Source organism: Mytilus californianus, unplaced genomic scaffold (genome assembly GCF_021869535.1).
Source record: "Mytilus californianus isolate M0D057914Y unplaced genomic scaffold, xbMytCali1.0.p SCAF_1, whole genome shotgun sequence".
In the NCBI taxonomy this organism is placed as follows: Eukaryota; Metazoa; Mollusca; class Bivalvia; order Mytilida; family Mytilidae; genus Mytilus; species Mytilus californianus.
In genome coordinates, this window is record NW_026262581.1 from 131,486,680 (window position 1) to 131,507,364 (window position 20,685).

Genomic DNA, 20,685 nt, shown 5'->3' on the forward strand with positions numbered 1-20,685 from the left:
AATGTGAAACGATTCAAAGGAAAAACCAGTGGCCTGATTATGACAAAAAAATAAACAAAAAACACATATGACTGACAGCAACCAATGAGAACCACTGATTTACATGCTCCTGATTGGGACAGGCACATATAGAATATAGAATGTGGCGGGGTTAAACATGGTTGTGAGAGCTCAACCACCCACCCTTAGCATTTATCTTTTAAGTTTGGTGATTAACTTTGAGTTTGTTTAATTTATTCACAATTTAATAGAATCTTGATGATATCGACACCAGTCTGTTGAGGAAGACTGTAATGCTCTCTTGATGTCGTTTCTTTGTTTGTTTTAATTATCAGGTTGCTGTCTCATTGATATATATCCCACATATTGCTTTATTCATACAAAACAATACTATTACAGTCAAAGAAAATAGTTTTGTGCCCAAGGAGGCAGCATAAAAATATTTGAATTGAACATTTGTTGACAGTCCCTTGCAGACGTAAACAACTTGTTCTTGTAAAAAAATGAGCCAGTACTATATTTATGTAATACTGAAGATTTAACAAATCTAGAATGACATTATAATATAAGTATAGATACTTTCTATACTACAGTATGGTCATAATAAAATAAAACACTATGGAATGGTTTTCTTTATTAAAGAACAACAAGTACAACAGGTAATTATGATAGAACACTTTCAGGGCTCAATACACACTCAAATTAATGTTGTGCTGAATTTAAGTTCACATGTTCACTGAAACAATTTAATTTAAAAAAATCTATTTCTTCAAAATGACTGCCCTTTTACGATAAAATGATACATAGAAAACAAATATTCCAGGTCTGAAAAAAAATTAATCATTCATCATCATTCAAGATATTTCCTTTTTCATATGGGTCATTGAGAATCAGACCAAGTTAAAAACAAATCTTATTCTAAAAAAAGAAGAATGTGTCTGAGGATATGAATGTCCCCGCTCAAGCTTTGCAAAAAGGAGAATCTAGAACCATAAATGACTCACAACCCAAATTTGAACTCTGTCTGCCTGTTGTGGTTCTTAGCGTTGTGTATGAGTTTCATAAAATTTGCATGAAGCAAACTAAAGTTAGAGTGCGGAAACGAAAATGGGACAGACGGCGGGGGCATTAAAAAAGAAATTTAATGTATTCCAAAATGCCAGAAGAGGCAAATTGCCACCTAAATTATAGTTGACATTAGGCAATAGTCACTCACAGGTCATAGCAGGCAGTCTACCATTAGTAAATGACAAAACTTGGCTGTTTGCTTGCCACCACAGTTGTGACATAAGAATTTAAACCTTCAATCAGCATTTATTTCTATGAAGTTTGAAAAATAATTTTTATACAATTCAGAAGTTCTTACGTACCCCAAAAGTTGTATTTTTACCAGTTGAGATAAAAAAATCCTTGTCTTTATTCTTATTCCACTGGGGGGAATAAGTGGAATTTCTCATTTTTTCTATAAACCATCAATTCATTACCAAGTGCACAATTTTTTACATTATAATTTATAAAAATTCAGCACAACAATATAAGAGCTTTTCTTTTTATGACTAGCTTGCCTTTGGCTCACAAATGTATTCAATATTTGGCTATACAATCTTTCATGGACATTCTAAGCACTTGTGTAAATACAAGTTTCATCCAAGAAAATAAATCTACTGAGAAAAAAATGATTGTTTTGAGTATCACTTCAAGTGACTCTAAGGAGAGCAGAAAAGGACACAGTTATTGTTTATTTTTTTATGAAATAGAATTTGCCAACCAAGTGAATAAATCTAATTCATAACAGATTATTTTTATCATTTTATCAAATAAAGCTTCATAAGAGGATTTCATACACATTGTTAGATGTCCTTTAAGCATGTATCTATTGCTATTGAAATTTTGGACTTGAATGTGGTAAAAAATATGATTACTTGCAATGACCATATAAATTCAATTTAAGTTAAAATGATGATAAAGTGTTATACTAATTAATGAGACAATGATAGCTACAGTAAAAATGTATCTATTAAGTAAAAAAATCTCATTGCCATCACACAACCATAAAGTATTCAGTACAAACAAAGAGGTTACAAAAAGTATAATCTAACTGTCATTGTCTGACATTGTAATTTTGTGTGCATGTTTGTTCTTTCACAGAAAAACATGGCTAATACATCTAATTTAAAGTTATGAATTTGATAAAGTAAAGTTCTAGCTGTTTTGCTCTAATCATTCAAACAATGAGTAAGTCCATTATAAAATGACAAAACCAGTTTTTCTTTTTTATGACAAACATTCTTGAGATTATTGATTTTATTTCTTCACACCAAACACTTCTTTCTTCGTCTGAGTATATACAACAATTTAACATACATGTCACAAATTTGTGCATCACCAGTTGTGGTGGTATAATCTCAATCAATTTAGGCCATTGCTCTATAAAATGCAAAAACCTAAACCAATCTGTTGTCTGCAAGGAAAGGGATAAACAAATGCCAATCTGTTGCTAGCATGGCAAGAGAAAATCTGCCAGCATGGCATGGCAAAAATCAATACCAATATGTTGCCAGGATTGACAATCAAAAACTGATACCAATCTTTTGCCAGCATGACAAGAAAAAAATCCTGATACCAACTGTTTTCACCAAGGACAGGAAAAAAAATGATGACAAACTGCAGGCAAAAATCTCATAACAATAAAAATTGTACATAAACAAGAAAAAAATCAACAAAAAGTGCAACCTGTACAAAAGTGTTATAAAATATCACATTATTGCACAAATATAACAATAGATTTAACAAGTATATACAGAGAAACTACAACCTTATAAGTTTTCTTCGTGCAACTGGTCAAATGTACTATAACTTCCATAAAAGCTACTTAAAAATTATATTAAACCTTTCATAAAACACTGAATATAACCTTACCAGTAAATGTAATCCCATTATCAACTATCCTGATTTAACTTTACCAGTAAATTTAATCCCATTATCAACTATCCTGATTTAACTTTACCAGTAAATTGAATCCCATTATCAACTATCCTGTTTTAACTTTACCAGTAAATTGAATCCCATTATCAACTATCCTGTTTTAACTTTACCAGTAAATTGAATCCCATTATCAACTATCCTGATTTAACTTTACCAGTAAATTGAATCCCATTATCAACAATCCTGATTTAACTTTACCAGTAAATTGAATCCCATTATCAACTATCCTGATTTAACTTTACTAGTAAATTGAATCCCATTATCAACTATCCTGATTTAACTTTATTAGTAAATTTAATCCCATTATCAACTATCCTGATTTAACTTTACCAGTAAATTGAATCCCATTATCAACTATCCTGATTTAACTTTACCAGTAAATTTTACCCTTCCTTCTTTAACTGTTTTCATTTCAGCAGCTGAATTCAAAATACATATGACCAGATGCAAAAAAGACGATTGAAAATATCTGCTTCAAAAAGATTAAGTACAAACTTTATAATATTTACAATGTTTAACTCTCTGACCTGATCTGAATAGAGAAGGGACTATTATGATAACAATACATAAGATTGGACTAATTATATACATAATTCTACAAGAGAGGTTATGAATTCATCTCCACTGAACATGCAGCAATAATGGGAAACTATTAAGGTCTAGGAAAAGTATCCAGTACATGGACTTCTAGTTTCAATGTAAACAATGGATAATGCTATTCAACCAATATTTTAAGATATTTTCCATTTGTTCTTATTTCAACTGGAATATTAGGATAGGTTAGATAACTGGAAATATTATTATCTTGATTTGCCTAATGGAACCTTACACTGTTCGCTTTACCATTTATCTCCAAAACAAATTGAAACCTTAGACCTCATGATCCATTAGTGATTTTGTCCTTAGATCTGGTGATCTTACTAACCTTAGGATTGGTGGTTAAACTTAAGGCCTGGTGATCTATGTGAAATTATAACCTTAGGATTGGTGGTTAAACTTAAGGCCTGGTGATCTGTATGAAATTATAACCTTAGGATTGGTGGTTAAACTTAAGGCCTGGTGATCTATGTGAAATAATAACCTTAGGATTGGTGGTTAAACTTAAGGCCTGGTGATCTATGTGAAATTATAACCTTAGGATTGGTGGTTAAACTTAAGGCCTGGTGATCTATGTGAAATAATAACCTTAGGATTGGTGGTTAAACTTAAGGCCTGGTGATCTATGTGAAATTATAACCTTAGGATTGGTGGTTAAACTTAAGGCCTGGTGATCTATGTGAAATTATAACCTTAGGATTGGTAATTAAACTTTAGGCCTGGTGATCTATGTGAAATTATAATCTTAGGATTGGTGATTCCCCTTTAAGTCTGATGACTTGATGATTGATTATAACTTTAGGTCTTGTGACGAGTGATTATATCCTTATGCTGGTGACCTCATAAGTAGCTATAACCATAACCTTGTTATTTTATGCATGATTGTAACCTATATGCGAACTTATGAGTGATGACAACCTTAGGGCTGGTGAATTGATGAAAGATTTTCATGTTAGGTCTAATAACTTGATAATTGATATATTAAAACCTGCTGACCTCATGAGTGTCGATATCCCTAGGCATGGTCACTTATGAGTGACTTGATCAAGAGATTACAACCTTAGGCCTGATGACCTTATGGGTGATTATAACCTTAGGTCATGTGCCTTATAGATGACTTTAACCTGAGCTTTGGTAGCCATAAAATGATTATTACCTTATGCCTGGTGACTTCATCTCTTCTGTAACCTTAGGCCTGGTTACTTCATGACTACTATAACCTTAGACCTGGTGACCTTTAGGATGATTATGACTTTAGGCACGGTTACCAGAAGAGTACACTCTGATTATATCCTTGGGCCTGGTTATATAATGAATATTTATATCCTTGGGCCTGGTGATATAACAAGTAGTTATATACTTGGACCGGGTGAGTGATGATAATCTTAGTCCCGGTGACCCAATGAGTGATTATAACCATTTGCAAGGTGACCTGAAAAGTTACTATTTTTTTTTAGGCCTAGTGGTAATACGAGTGATTATAACTTAAGGCCTTACAGTCAGGTGTTTGATAAATACAGGTTGAATAACAAAGGTATATTTATTGCATGCTCTGTTACAATAGTTTAAATTAAACATCGTTTCTACTTTTGCAGAGTTTGGTCTACACAAAATTCATTGAACTGAAAAAAAAAATGCTACTAAGCTCATCAGCATTTTTTATAACAATTTTGGTAAAAATTATAATGCTTAAGATTGTTTATTAACATTACTATGTCAGGATATTTGTAGTCTCATGCTTCAGTTTCGGTAAATATCTAGACTTTTCACTACAAATATAAATAGGTGGGACCATATCCAAGTATAATTAAAGATCATCTTTTCTAGTACTTTGTATCTCTAATTTTCTACTGCATAATTTGCAGTCCTTTACAACATACACATAACAAATATATTTCATAGCAATAATTATATATAATAGATATAAAAAAGATATTAGCAATTCTTAAATCAAAAAGAAATGTGGCAGTGTATCCACATCATAATCATATTATTAAACATTCTTTAAAAAGATCAAAAAGCTTTCTTTTTGTGTTTATCTAAACTGAACACATATTTAACTTACATAAATATTTCCTTCCATTAGATCTGGGCATTTTCTTTTTTTACATTTGAATCATCATTATTTTATCCGTCAAACAAATCAAAAAAAAAAACAGAAGTCTTTGTCTACCAATAAAACTCCTGTTAATCACAGATAGTTTGGAATGTGTATTTACAATAAATAATAACAATAAAAAATATTTATACAAAATTGTATGTGCTGTAGTACAACTTGCTATAAACACCATCATTACAAACATGCATAAAAACTTTTGACTCTTTGTCACTGAAGTTCTAATCACGCTCCAAACATCCTTTTGACTGTGTAACCAGGCATAGCATAGAAGAATAGAACCAGTAAAGCAATCAGAAGAGTTACCAGTAACAGCTTGAGTATCATCCACTTATAGTTGTGCCATAAGATGTACTTGAGAGATTTGAAGGGATTTAGAAACCACATAAATGAAGAATCTGGTCGACTGAAAAATAAAATGTCAATTTATATAATAAAATTATGTGTCAGCATTTTCATGCAAAGATAACAACCACCAAGCCTCTCAAGTGTTCCAGCAAATGGATTTTCACCACAACTAGTATTGTTATAATGGAATGTAACAGGACCATGTTATTCCAGCATGTTTTATTTGATTAGTTTCAAATTTGTTCACTATCATATTTTAATGAACCAATTACATGAAAAACAATAATATAATCACCAGAATATCAATTCATAAGTAAGTATTCAAAAAAAGTAAAAATATAAAAATGAAGGCTATCATATCTAATTTCAATTTTCCTTTTTTTCTGGAAAAAGCTTTCTATATTTTTAATTATCAATAAATGATTGACCTAAATTGCTTTTTTTTTAAACTATAAAGGTGATCTGATGTAAGCAGTGATGGTTATTAGGTAAAATATGGCCACATGTTACACATACAACTGTATTTACCTGACCATTCCAGTTCACATCATACATGCTTTGTTTTAACCACTGGGTCTGTTTCTTTCCTTCCTATAGTAGTTTAAGTTTATAACTGTGACTAGGTCACTTCCCCACCCAAACTTTTATATATTCTTTTTATTTGTTTAAAGCTGTGATTATCTCTATCTTAAGCATTATACATACTGTGATTATCTCTATCTTAAGCATTATACATACTGCGATTATCTCTATCTTAAGCATAATACATACTGTGATTATCTCTATCTTAAGCATTATACATACTGTGATTATCTCTATCTTAAGCATTATACATACTGTGATTATATCTATCTTAAGCATAATACATACTGTGATTATCTCTATCTTAAGCATAATACATACTTTGGTTTTTCTAGTGGGTCTGGTTCATTCCTTCCTGCACCTGCTGGGTGTTTTTCAGCTTCCTCTCCACTCATCAGATGTAACTCAGCTTCAACTTTTCCCTATAAAATATGCTTTTAAAATCAAAAACACATAACATTTTAATTTAATGTGTCCAGAAGCCACTATTTGAAGATTTCCACATACCATTATGGGCATAGTAGTTTTGCAAAAATTGTGAGTCTGGAATGAAAATGTTGATTTCAAGATTTATTTAGATGGGTTGCAAGTATACCTGAACATAAAGCTAACCTTTCTACATGTTTATGTTCAAAATGTAACCACTCAATTTTCACACAGAAATGCAATATAATATTACATTTATTTACTTTTTTCTATCATATCATTTCTTTCATTCTTGATATTTCCAAGCACTAATTCAACTTAACAAGATAAACAGTTTCTTTGTCAAAATATTTTCTGCTATAAATTGTTTTATAACCCAATTTCTTGACCTTCTGGCATTTATCTACCGATTTCTTTTTTTCCTTCTCCCTCCACCTTGTCATAATGTAAAGTTTACCAATTTCCCCCCATTTATTTCTTCAGAAGCATGTCTAACATTTTCGTTTTTAATATAAGATTATATATTACCCTAATCATTACCGAGTCTAAAGATTAAAGCAAATAGACTACATAAATACATGTACAGAAACAATTCTTTATTTTCTCTTATTATTTATCCGCAGACAAAGAAAATACAAATTTTCTTCTTGAATTTCAAAAAAGAAAAAATCTAAGTGATAGCCAGTTTAACATTGGAAAACTTGACTCTAATACACAATGTATAGTTATTAATAATCAGCAAATTACAGGTGAAAACAAACACCTGCATTCAGGTGCCTCAGCCTGAAGGTTAATAATTCTGATGAGTTCTGTCTGTGTTGTAATGAGTTTCTATAATGCCCAAGAAAACATTGCCTGTCATTTTAAAGAGAAAAGAGAAATTATTTTGAAGAAGAATATTAGTTATTTGTATGAGGAAGATTGTAAAGCTGGGAAATGTCATTACTTTGTGAAAATTCTTCTTGATTAAATTTACCATGTCACTGCCAGAAGTTTTCAAATGAAATTATCAAGGAAAAGAGAGATCAAATGAGATGGACTCAAATTACAAAGTCAAACCATTTAATTAATATTATATTAAATGAAAATAGGACATTTTTTTACATTGTACACAAATACAGTGCTTATGTAAAAAAATTCCAAGGCTTTGGAAATATAGACCATCAAAACCTTGAAATGTCTGGATAAAGAATTAGCAGAAAAATAGTTAGTATACACATTATGCACTGTCTTTTGAGTCTCAATATCAAAATCAACAGTATTATCAATCTAATATTCTAATTAAGAAACACATTCCAATTTTAATTTAATTGTATCAAAGTTCAACAATACTTTGCATCTTTCATTTTATATTTCTTAATTTTTCTTAACAAATGGTAAAAATCCTTCTATATGTAATGAATATTAGAGCCAAAAATTATAAAAACTAGGTACAATAATTATGTTTACAACAATTTTTTTCTCTTATCGTTCTTCATCACAAAAAGCCATCAATGCTATAATTCCTTAACCTTCATTTTAAACATAACATTACCACAAAACAAATGCTCAAAAGTGAAACAAGAAAATGAAATGGAAAGAAAATAGACATCTATCTCTCCTATTATTTCAGAGAGTAAGTCTAAACAGACTTATATTTTTGTAACTATAACAGCCATCCATGAATTTTGTTTTAAGTTGGTGTGTGGTATGGATTAAATATCAACAAAACTCTATTGTAAGTAACATCATAAAAATCAGAACATTGACAGAATTATGGTAGCACAAGATTTAAATAATTATAACAGTTGCTGACCCCCATACTTTTTATCATCATAGATATGGACTTCCATACTTACTGTCAATTCATACTCTCCGTCATCGTTCTTCACAACAAATGGCCACCATGCTTTAACACGCTTCTGTTTGAACAGTGACATCTGTGGGACAGACCCATCGGTTTTCAACATATCTAAGGTACATAATTTGGCCGACTTTGCTCCACGTGGAAAACGGTTAAGATCAAGTGTTAAGTCCCCTGAAAAAAAGAAACAAAAAACGTAAATCCACAAAAGTAAAAGCAAAAAATTGCCTCTTTTGGTTTTCTTGGTAGGAATGGAAGATTGCCAGGAGAAAATACAACATTTCACAAACTTAAATGAATATGAATTGAGTTTACAAAGAGGAGTACTATGAATAATTCTCTTGGATTGTTTGACAGGATTAAACAAGATAAAATTTGACAGCTAGTTACAGTAGTTATATTGGTAGACAGCTCCCTATACCACATGTCTGTAGATCAATTGGTCATGTTTTCATATAAAAAATGTCACTGTAACAGGATGAATACATCAGTACTTTTGAAACTATCTAGTCTACTTGGACAACGATAGATCAAAGTGAAAAGTCATCTTTTGTGAATACTTCAATGCATGGGTTAATCAAAATTTTCAATTATCCTGAACTTGAAGAAAGAACAACTAGATGCAACCATTATCAAAAAGTTTGCTGGGTATTTAAGCAAAATAACTAAAAATTTCACAATAGTTTAGCATCAACCTGCATGTAAACTAATATCTACATACAAAATATGAATATAGATATGCAGGTTATATGCAAATACAGGTTATCAGAACAATGAAAGAATACTATTGATTTTGACCGTTTTAAACATTTAAATCAATTTTTTTACTTCATATTTTTAAAGTAATAATAAAACAATAGTTCTGTACTACCTGCAGCTGTTTCACCATTCTATCAATAATTCTACATCATTTTGTTTACTGGTAATTAATAAATACTGCACGGTCATTCTAATGATTTTTGTACACATTATTTATCTTCTGACATTTCTTTCAAGAGTATTTTGTTCAATAAATAAAACTTCCTAACTTTTAGATAAGGAAATAATATATATATGTGTTTTATCAGAGGACAACAGCAATGCTCCCACTTGAAACCCAAGTTCCTAAATGACAAGTAAGGTTTGATAGTTTTGCATTGGAAAACTATTAATTTGTCATTTCGTTTCTGTATATAATATGGAAGCTGCAGTTCAGGAAATGTATTCCACCAAAATTAATCTTGAACTAAATGTATATGCTCTATATGTAACTGATCATTACATGATAACAAATAAAAATGGCCAAAATACCAACTAACCAAACATCATATTAATATCTGCAATCAATCAGAAACAAGAATATGCATCCAAAAGACAACATGACCAGCTCACACTATAACATTTCCATGTCAGTGGACTTTGAAATCAGTCAAAACCATTATTTTGCATATAATTTAAAAATTCTACATCATTTAATGAGCATATGAATTAAGTTTCAAGTTGATGTGACTATAACTTAAAGGCAAATTACCATAACAAAAAATGTGAACCTTAGAAGAAATACCACATATATTTACTGCTACATGTATATAAATGTATGCGGAAAGAAGCACCACAGTACCTACTTCAAAAGTTTCAACTTATATCTGTTAATAATCCTTATGCTTTAAGGGGTGTTACTCAAGGTAATTTGATAGTTCCTAAGCCAAAAACTGAACTGTTTAAAAAATCTTTTGCTTATTCTAGATCAGTTTTATGGAACGAAATACCATATGAAATGTGTAAAGTGCAAAACACTATTTGTTTTAAACAAATTATAAAACGATACTTGTGGCAGTCCCAATATTCAGTCTTGAAATGATTGCAACTATTACTTTTTTAGAATGTATGATTTTGATCTGTATATAATATCTATTTACTACATGCACTCTGTAACTGTTTTATATGTTCTAATGGTACATGTTAACTGAACTATCATGACTATACGATTGTGAACTGACTATGTGTTAATATGTTGTATGTTTGCTTTTTTTTCTCTTATTATTATTTTTTTACTGTATTGTATATGAGGGCCTCAGGGAAGATTAGTAATTGTAACTAACTCTGTTTACCCTCTTTAAATAAAGAATTTATTATTATTATTATTATTATTATTATTATTATTATTATTATTATTATTATTATTATCATTATTATTATTATTATTATACTGGTTTCACACTATCCTGTTTCTTTGATCCGTGGAATTTGGGTCAAAAACATAATGTGGCATAAAATTTTACATCATAATACATGTGTTCTAAGTTTCAAGCTGATGTGACCATAACTTCATGTTTTCTTTTTCCACAAAAAAAAAACAACCCCCAAATGCTTTTTCTTTCTATTGTTATGACGTCATGAATGCCCCTTTTTGTGGAAAAACGAGCTATATCATGTTCTAATTTATTTCCCTCTTTAAGGTTATTTATCAATGCAGGATAACCTTGAACAAAGTTGAAAATTTTAAATATGTTTTGTATTTTATAATAACAAAGCTTGTTTATCTAATAACACTGCTCCTGATATCTTTGTTCATAATGAAAATAGGGTACAAACTTTGATATCTAGATGTTATGTTCAGGATGTATCAGTTAACAATATCCAAGAAAATCAGGATCATTTTATTTGATATAATTTAACATAGGGTCTATCCCTATAGTAGCCAAGAATATATAATAACCCATTTAACTCTACTGTTTTCTCTATGGTCCAGCTATCAAGAGGCAAAAATAATGAATAGAACGTCATTTGACACTAACTGTTTTGATTTTGCCATTTGATAAGTGACTTTCCGTTTTGAATTTTGACCCATACTCTATGGTCAAGCTAGTAATTGTTCATCTCATTTGATGCTATAATATGTTACTCGTTATCCACTGATTACTTTATGCAGCATCAGCTCAAAATGATATATTGTGGCTAGTCTCAGTATCCACTATTACTGAATAAGAGCCACAACAATAATGACGTCCCATTTGACACTCTAGTATTGGCCTCAAGTTCTTTCAGCTATCCTAGAATAATAACGTCATCATATTTGACACAATATTACTTACATTCTAATCTCACAATAAAGATTAACCCCCACTTTTACACTTTACCATCTACATTCTAATCTCATATTAAAGATTAACCCTTACTTTTACATTTTACCATCTAACTAAAAGTGTTAATCTACTACCCATGTCAATATTAAATATGCTGATATCAAATATCTTGAACACCTACATAAGATTATAGAGTTATCCTTTACTATTTTAACTTTTTTGATCTTAAAAGTAAATGTTTGCTGAGAGTTGATGTTTTCTTGTCGACCTCCTCCTTCTTGCATATTTCATTCAGTATTCATTTTTTCATTGAATATATCTAAATATTAATGAAACCTTATATGATAATTATATGATATCTTCATTAGTGGGACCCATTGATGGCCATGGGCTGTTTTCTGCTCTTTGGTCGGGTTGTTGTCTCTTTGACACATTCCCCTTTTCCATTCTCAATTCTATCATATCTACATCTGAGAGACTGTTATATGATAAATGTATGGTATCTACATCAGAAAGACTGTTAGATGATAAATCTATGGTATCTACATAAGAGAGATTGTTATACGATAAATGTATGATATCTACATCTGAGAGACTGTTAGATGATAAATCTATGATATCTTCATCTGAGAGACTGTTAGATGATAAATCTATGATATCTATATTTGTGAGATTGTTAGATTATAAATGTATGATATCTACATCAGGGAGATTGTTATATGACATACATATGATATCTACATCAGAAAGACAATTGTATGATATAATTATGTATGATATCTACATCAGGGAAATTATTGTATGATAAATGTATGATATCTACATCAATGAGATTGAACTTTCACAAGTTTTTCTCAAAACAATGTACCAGAAATTTTCTACTATTATAACACTTATAGTAATATATACTAAATTACATGAAATAACAGTCATTAAACTGAGTAAAGTGTTCATAAAAAGTAGAACAAAATGTGAATAATCATGCACTATATGACTTGATCAGAGAGTCATTGGTTTATAGGACAAGATTTATTCAGATTAATATGTGACAAAGCTGATGAAGATTATATGTGGCTATGTTAATTCTTTTGTCACCGTCTCTGATAACAGTACAGTTTGTTATTAGCTGGCTTATAAAAATTATTGTAAAGACATGAAATGAGAGGAAAACAAACTAACTGCAGTGGCTTCAACAAAACAATATCACAGCTTAAACTTTGAAGGTTACACATATTCAAATAAATAGGAGCAATATAACTGAAAGGACCTGAATAGAACAGCTAAAATCATGAGGGAGTTAAGCAAACGTCGAAAACATCAATTCTGCAGTGGCAGATCCAGAATGAGGGGGGAAGGCACATCCAGAATGAGGGGGGAAGGCACATCCAGAATGAGGGGGGAAGGCACATCCAGAATGAGGGGGGAAGGCACATCCATTTTACATATTGGTAAATGTGAAAATATATTCCTACAAGTCAGTGCATTTCCCATTGGCCTCATTATTCTGGACATGGGAACATTTACTTACCAAAGCTTTGAAATGCATGCCTTTTTATGAATTTGAGGACTGACGATTAATTCTCTTGGTTTTTAGAAATATAAATGCTCTTGAACAACCTTACATTGTCATACTTACTCTAAAGAGATGAAGTAAAAATTACTTACCGAGAAAATCGTCTGCAGAGAAATGGTCAGCATCCCAAACTTGTAAATTTAATCGTGGTGGGATCTTTGTTTCTGTTTCATCCCAAGAAAACAGTGACTCTTTCCGTGAAATGACAATCTTCTCTTCAGCAACCAAATAATCAAAGGGGTACAAGAATCTCCAATTAAAGTTTCCTTCCCCAGTTAGGGATCTGAAAATATTAATAATTTAATAAGGTAACAGGATTCATTTTACTTAAAAAGAAAATCATGTACAGTAAAGAAAATTTAAATGAAAATTAACTGAGCATTGGAAATGCACACAAAACAACGATACTATATTTTGGCCTATTTTTTTACTTGAAAAGGGCATGTATAAACACCTTCTTGGATAATTTGAACTACCTATAGAATAATTTGATTTTTATTTCTATGAGGATACTGCCTCCCAGCAAGATTTAAATGATTTCAGATGAGTCACGACACATGTTACAATACATTATGCCATGTTTGGCCACGTACAGCATGTGTTTTTACTACTGGCTGTATAAGAGTAAGGTATAAAGTTTCATCAGAATCCAACAAACACTGATGAAATTATGGATTACTGGTGACCTTTCACAAATTGTACATATAAATTTGATATGAGCTAAGTTTTTTGTTGTTTATTGCTTGGCTGATTTATTTTGTAATTCATCATTAGATCACATGCAATCCTTTACACCTATGAACAAGTATATGCTCTGTTGGTAGAAAAATTCCAATTAATCAATCCATCTTTCTCTAAAATGAAACATTTCTAATCAGAAAATCTGATTGAAATTAAATATATCTGATAAAAAATAACAATTAAAAGAAATTATGCAATTCATAGGAAAATATATCATTAATGTGTCTGAGATAAGATCTTATTTATGAATGAAAACGATAAATTACAGGGAATTACTCAGCAAATATCACATTATAAGTCCAACAACTTAAGTTAAAGATGTTTGTTTCTCCAAGTGTGGTAAAACATTTTCTTAAAAAAATCCCCAAAATGGGGCAAATCTTTTCCTTTAAATTTTTTGATAACATTTTTACCACAAGATTTCATTTTTACAACAGTTTCTTCTAAACTATTCAATAATAAATCAACAGTAAATGCTGGAATTGGGTTTTATAACAAGAAACAGTTTCCAATTGTTCGTCTTCAGATGTTGGTTGAATTATCATTGATTTAGTAACTTTCGGATAATTCTTTCTATAAAGATCAAATTGAATGAAACTTTTCAAACAGGCAGAAAAAAAGATAAATGCCAATGTGAAACTTACAATTCTGATGAATTATATTATTTATAAATTTCTTTTCTTCAAATGTCCAATAATATATATTTATAAAAATTAAAATCATTTTTTTTTCAATTTTTTTGAAGTGCGAGTGTGAATTGATGACATGATAGGATGTATAATTACACAAACTGTCAGCCAGGACAAATGACATGGAAGTTTTTCACACTCGAAAAGAAAAGTAATAAAATATTTCACACAATACAAATTAAATAATCCCAAGTTTATCTGATTTGTAAACCTATCATGGAATTCAGAAGATCCAATTTCACTGAAATTCAATCTTATTTTGTTGACAAGATTGGAGATATCCAAAAGGATGAATTCTAAAAAAATAAAAATACTGAAAATTTTATGAGATATCCAATTACATTTTTTAAAAGATAAGAAAATGCTGTGCATTAAACATGAGCATTGAACATAAGAAAATATTGTGCATTAAACATGAGCATAAAATGTCAAGACTGTCAATAAGAGCAGGATAGGCTAGTGTTCATTTCTGTATACAATCAAAGTATAGAGCAACATTTCATTAATAATAAGTAATATTTATAAAATATTTGTAGGAAAATTAAACAGTCCTTTTACAATTTTCTTGTTATTAAATTTAAATCATCAAGACCATGATTCATGGGTAGATCATCTGAAATATGTGTTTTACAATATTCTTTACCCAACATACTGGTGGATAGTTGTCTCTTTGGCAATCATACCACATCTCCTTAACTTTATACTGCAATGGATATGGTTCCTATCAAAAAACATCTCCATCATTTTGACCTATATTAAAAACATCTTTTATTCTTACATATTCATTAATGAAAGGGAGTCTTTATCTCACATAAAGAGATCACATCAATATACTGAAACCTAAATTATGACCACTGAATCATAACATCTAGGTCACACCTTTATTAGGACCTATATTTTTGATAATAGAAAATAAAGGCATATCTTGATACATTCTGTAACTGAAACCTGAAACCTTACCAAAAGTTATCCATGATTGAGGCTACACCATCTTTGCGCTTTTATTTTGAATATTTTATAGTATTAGGTTTTCTTTGGTGAAGTTATTAAATATTACATTTTTTTTTCACATTGCAATATCATTCAGGTGAAACTTAAGCAAAGTCAGTATGCGATGAAAGTACACCAATCTTGAGTAGTTTTTTATGAATGAGTTACACTGGTTGACCTGATGTCAATCGGCGTAAATTACATCATTGAACAATCAATTCTGTACTTCTTCTTACTGTGTCCTAATAACATAAACATTGTGACGTAGGAAATGTACAAGAAAGTGCACGAATTCAAAAGTGGTCTATAAAAATGAGATCTGACATTATCAAACTCTATGCTCAAGGAAGAAACACAAGTTGAATGTTTTTGTTATAACAATAGGGTTCCTTGCTGTCAACATATGGATACTTATACTTCAGTTCTTATTTGATATAAACCAATATTAACAGAGGTAGACCAGAATACCCCCTCTTTTGGAGCAGGATTATAATAACTAATCAATCTAACAGGAAGAAGACATTTTTATTCTGTTATTTTTACAAGTTTGTATGTTTTTTCATTACTTGAAAGAAAGGCAAAACTACCTGAGAGTAGCCATACCATCTGTCTAACAGAAGAAAACATATGTTTTAACACTGCTTAAATATAAACACGATTCAAACTAATGAAGCAATATTTGTAGCTACCTTCATTCATTCATCTGCATTAATTACAACACACTCTTCAATACCGATCAAAAGACTAAAGTCATAATTCACTCAGTTTTGTAAAAAAGTTCAATTGTGTAGTGGGTAACTTGAAACAAGGAAATGCTTACGGATTACAAGGTTTTATAGTGTACCGTGTCTCATCTGTTAGGAGGTTCTATACAGCTGTTCGATACAAGAAATTTGATTAGATGTTTTATTCGGTTATTTATTGATGATAAAATAGGATCAAAAAACTTTAAATTTGCATATATCATTTATTATCTAATTCTATTAACTAACTTTACAGGATTTCCTCTCACATTTAAATTTAAATGACTGTGACTTGACTGTAAGTCCTCCTTTTGAAGTCCATTAAAAAACGGACCTTATTGCAGTGTATTCCATTTAAACAATCTACTCAACTAGTCAGAAATTATCATCTTTTTCATCAAATTTAATTGGAGATAATCCTTTACAATCTATTCCCTGTTTGACTGAGAAATAAAGAGAGTAATGTCCTCTGAAGCTCAATTAAAACATATTGTTTTATAAAAGTAAATTTTATGGGAAAAGTTTGGATTTTAGTTTGAACAAAGTTAAGTTTTTGTATAAGCAGTACAAAATAATAATGAAAGTTTATTAAAAAATGACTAACGCTACCTGAACTTTAATTTGACTTTACAATTGGTATTTGTATATAAACTGAACTGCGTCAGATTCATTTAAAGAAGTAGATTTTTAAGTATGCTTTCCTCATTCACTTGCAATAATTGACATAGCAGTTTGGTAAAATTGTCACAAGTTCCCCTTTGAATTCTTCCCTTGTATGCAATATTTACAAACATATTAAAATAAACAAACGGAAAATTATTATGCAATAAAAAAAAAATAAAGAGTATGAACGGTTATATACTATAGTTATAATCATAGTCCAAAAGATATTAGGAATTCAACTGATGAATACAACTATTACAAAAAGACTTATAATGTAAGTACATATTCATTCAAACCTCCTCCATTATACAAAACAAACGGACAGTCAAGATTAGTATTGATTGATTATAATGTACTTGCAGACAAAGCTGCAAAAGTAATAATTGTTCTGACATGTTCATCCAACCATAAAACAAAAATAAACAAGAATGTTCACTCTGTGGTAAATTGTACTGTCACTTTACTAATTACTTCAGAAGTCTGTAAATATTGAAGTCAAGTGCTAAACACCAATTGCCAAGCTTTCATTTGGTAACAAACACATTATATTTATACAATTTGTGGTAGCCTCATGAACTTATAGCTCCATATGGAAATTATTTCTGACCACACTTAAAAATATCAAACTTTACAGAAATAATCATAATAAAAGTGATATATACTTTTAATATATTATGATTATTTCTGTAAAGTTTGTGCTGTGATAATGTTATGGAGACTGACTTCATTGGATATAATTTTTAGCTTTCTAATGGGAGTTTTTGTTCTCTTTGACAAGTAATTTATTTAACAAACATGTACACAAAATTAAACTAGAAGGGTCTAAAGAGCCTGTGTCACTCACCTGCATCTTCAAATATGGCCACTTTTAAGGGAAAAAAAATCATCAATAAATTAAAGGGGAATAACTGTATAAAGAGTAAACTGACAATTTCTGTCATGTTGACATATTTGTAGATCTAATCCTTCTGATATGTTTGCCTTTTAAAAGTTTCTTTTTATCTATTATAGTTTTCAAGATAATAGGCAAAAAATGCAAAAAAATGTTAAAATTATCATTAAAGGGCAATAAAGGACCAAAAACGAGTAGACTAAGGATTTCGGTCATGTTGACTTATTTGTAGATCTTGTCTTGCTGATAATTTTTGCTATCTAAAATTTCCATCTATCTATTATAGTTAATAAGATATTTGGCAAGAACACAAAAAATTGGTAAAAATCATCATTAAAGGGCAATAACTCTAATAAGAAGTTGTCAAACAATTTTAGTCATGTTTGACTTATTTGAGGATCTTGTCTTGCTGATCATTTTTGCTATTTGAAGTGTCTGTCTATCTATTATGATTTTCGAGATAATAGGCAAAAATGAAAAAAAAATGGTAAAATTTCTATTTTAAGGGCTATAACTCCTATAAGAAGTCATCTGACAGTTTTGACAGAGATGCACAATAGGTAGAGCTCAAAATTCTGAACATTTCTGCCCCTGTCAGATTTTCATTATTTAAAGTGGTTTTCAAAATAATACAGAAAACTTGCACTTTACCCTTATGTTCTATTTTTAGCCATGTCGGCCATCTTGGTTGGCAGACGGGGCCATCAGACACATTTTTTTAACTAGATACCCAAATGATGATTGTGGCCAAGTTTGGTTAAATTTGGCCCAATAGTTTCAAAGGAGATTTTTGTAAAAGTTAACTGACAACGACAATGGACGAGGACAGACGTCAACGACGACGACAGAAGACAACAGATGCCAAGTGATGAGAAAAGCTCACTTGGCTCTTTGGACAAGGTGAGATTAAAAGGACACACAAATCATAAAGTGGGTTCAACTTGACCTTTAGGTACAGATTCTTATTTCATGTGTGACAGATATTTCTATTGTGGTGAACAATCATATAAATGGGCATTGCTAATCAAGATACATGATTAAAAAAACATTTCTGTACCTGAAGCAAAAACAGAAATGTGACCTTCACCTTCAAGCTAAAACTGCCAACCATATTTCTAACACACATTTCTATTTGTGGTAAACATTCATGCAAAGTATTCTAAAAGTATTCTTGATATAGAACAGAAACCCTTCATAAACTTGAATCTTGGGTCCTGCAATTTTATACCATGTTTTTGACCTTGTCTTTTACTAGAGATTCCAACCTTGTTCATTAAACACCTTCAAGTGACAGGGGAAAGAAACCAATATAACATCGTCTTTTTACTCCAATAATTACTCAAGGTACTGAGTTGATACCATTAGTAATGGATGTACAGACAAAGTGAACATGCATAAACAGACTGACTTTGTATAGATCTGATGAGTTAAACTCTTTTCAACTGATTTTTATTGTTTGTTATTATGTTGTGGTGTAACCCTACTGTCCCAGATTTGGGAGAGGTGGGGGAGGGTGTGAGCGCTCACAAACATGTTTAACCCAGCCACATTCTTTATGTGCCTATCCCAAGTCAGGAGCCTGTAGTTCAGTTGTTGTTGTTGGTTCATGTCTGTCATATTTGTTTTTTGTAAATTGTTTAGTTATGAATTAGGCCCTCAGTTTTCTCAATTGAATTGTTTCATATCTTTCATGTCAGGGCTGTTTATACCAGACTATACGGTATAGGTTTTTCTCATTGTTGAACGTCGTACGGTTGCCTATATCTGCTTACATTCACTTTATTTGAATTTTGGTAGATAGTTGTCTCATTGGCAATCAAACACATCTCCTTGTTTTTATATTGACCACCAATTTGAAATAACATATTGATGTGTGTCTCAATAAAAAAGCAATGTACTGGTTATAGAAATATATTTCAAAACTTTAAATTTAAAAGGAATAATTGAGAAAAAGACCATGTTTTTAATACCATATCTGAACAAAAATCCATTATTTTGTAGAGTTAATATTTGATTAGTATTTCACCTCTATAATTTAGAATTTAGTACTCATAATTTGCATAATTCCCAACAATTATAGTTTCCATCAATTAACAACATTATCAATAATAAACAGCATTTGCTACAAATTAACAAACATTTAAAGTATTTTTTGTATCAGGCTTTGAGACAGAATAAATTTTATTGTTCAATAATAACATGGGCACAATCAAAAACTTAAGGACAACAAAAGTTAATCCAGGTGATTTTGTGCTAAAGAGAATTTTTTACCTGGCTGACAATTTAATGACATTTTTCCAATGTTTTTATATGTTAACAATGACAGTTCTGAGTTTTAATGTTCATTTACAATCATACAGAAAGGGTAAAATAAGGTCATGTCAGGAAGCAAATAAAACGTCCTTACCATTGAGCTTGCTTTTACTTCTTAA

At 30.4% G+C, this 20,685-nt stretch overlaps 1 protein-coding gene across 13 annotated transcripts in view; it reads right to left on the bottom strand.

Moving 5' to 3' along the window:
* Window positions 1-617: 617 nt before the first annotated feature.
* LOC127734527 (otoferlin-like) overlaps window positions 618-20,685 on the bottom strand; it is a 184,107-nt gene continuing 164,039 nt past the window's right edge. For 4 of the 13 annotated variants that reach the window (XM_052244494.1, XM_052244502.1, XM_052244448.1 and 1 more), the window contains 4 exons: window positions 13,628-13,818; window positions 8,893-9,071; window positions 6,950-7,050; window positions 618-6,104 (listed from right to left, as the gene is read on the bottom strand). In XM_052244494.1, coding sequence (XP_052100454.1) covers window positions 5,924-6,104; window positions 6,950-7,050; window positions 8,893-9,071; window positions 13,628-13,818 — 652 coding nt within the window. In that variant the 3' untranslated portion in view covers window positions 618-5,923. The remainder of the gene's footprint in view (window positions 6,105-6,949; window positions 7,051-8,892; window positions 9,072-13,627; window positions 13,819-20,685) is intronic. The other 9 variants (XR_007997658.1, XR_007997654.1, XR_007997662.1 and 6 more) reach the window with 9 other exon arrangements.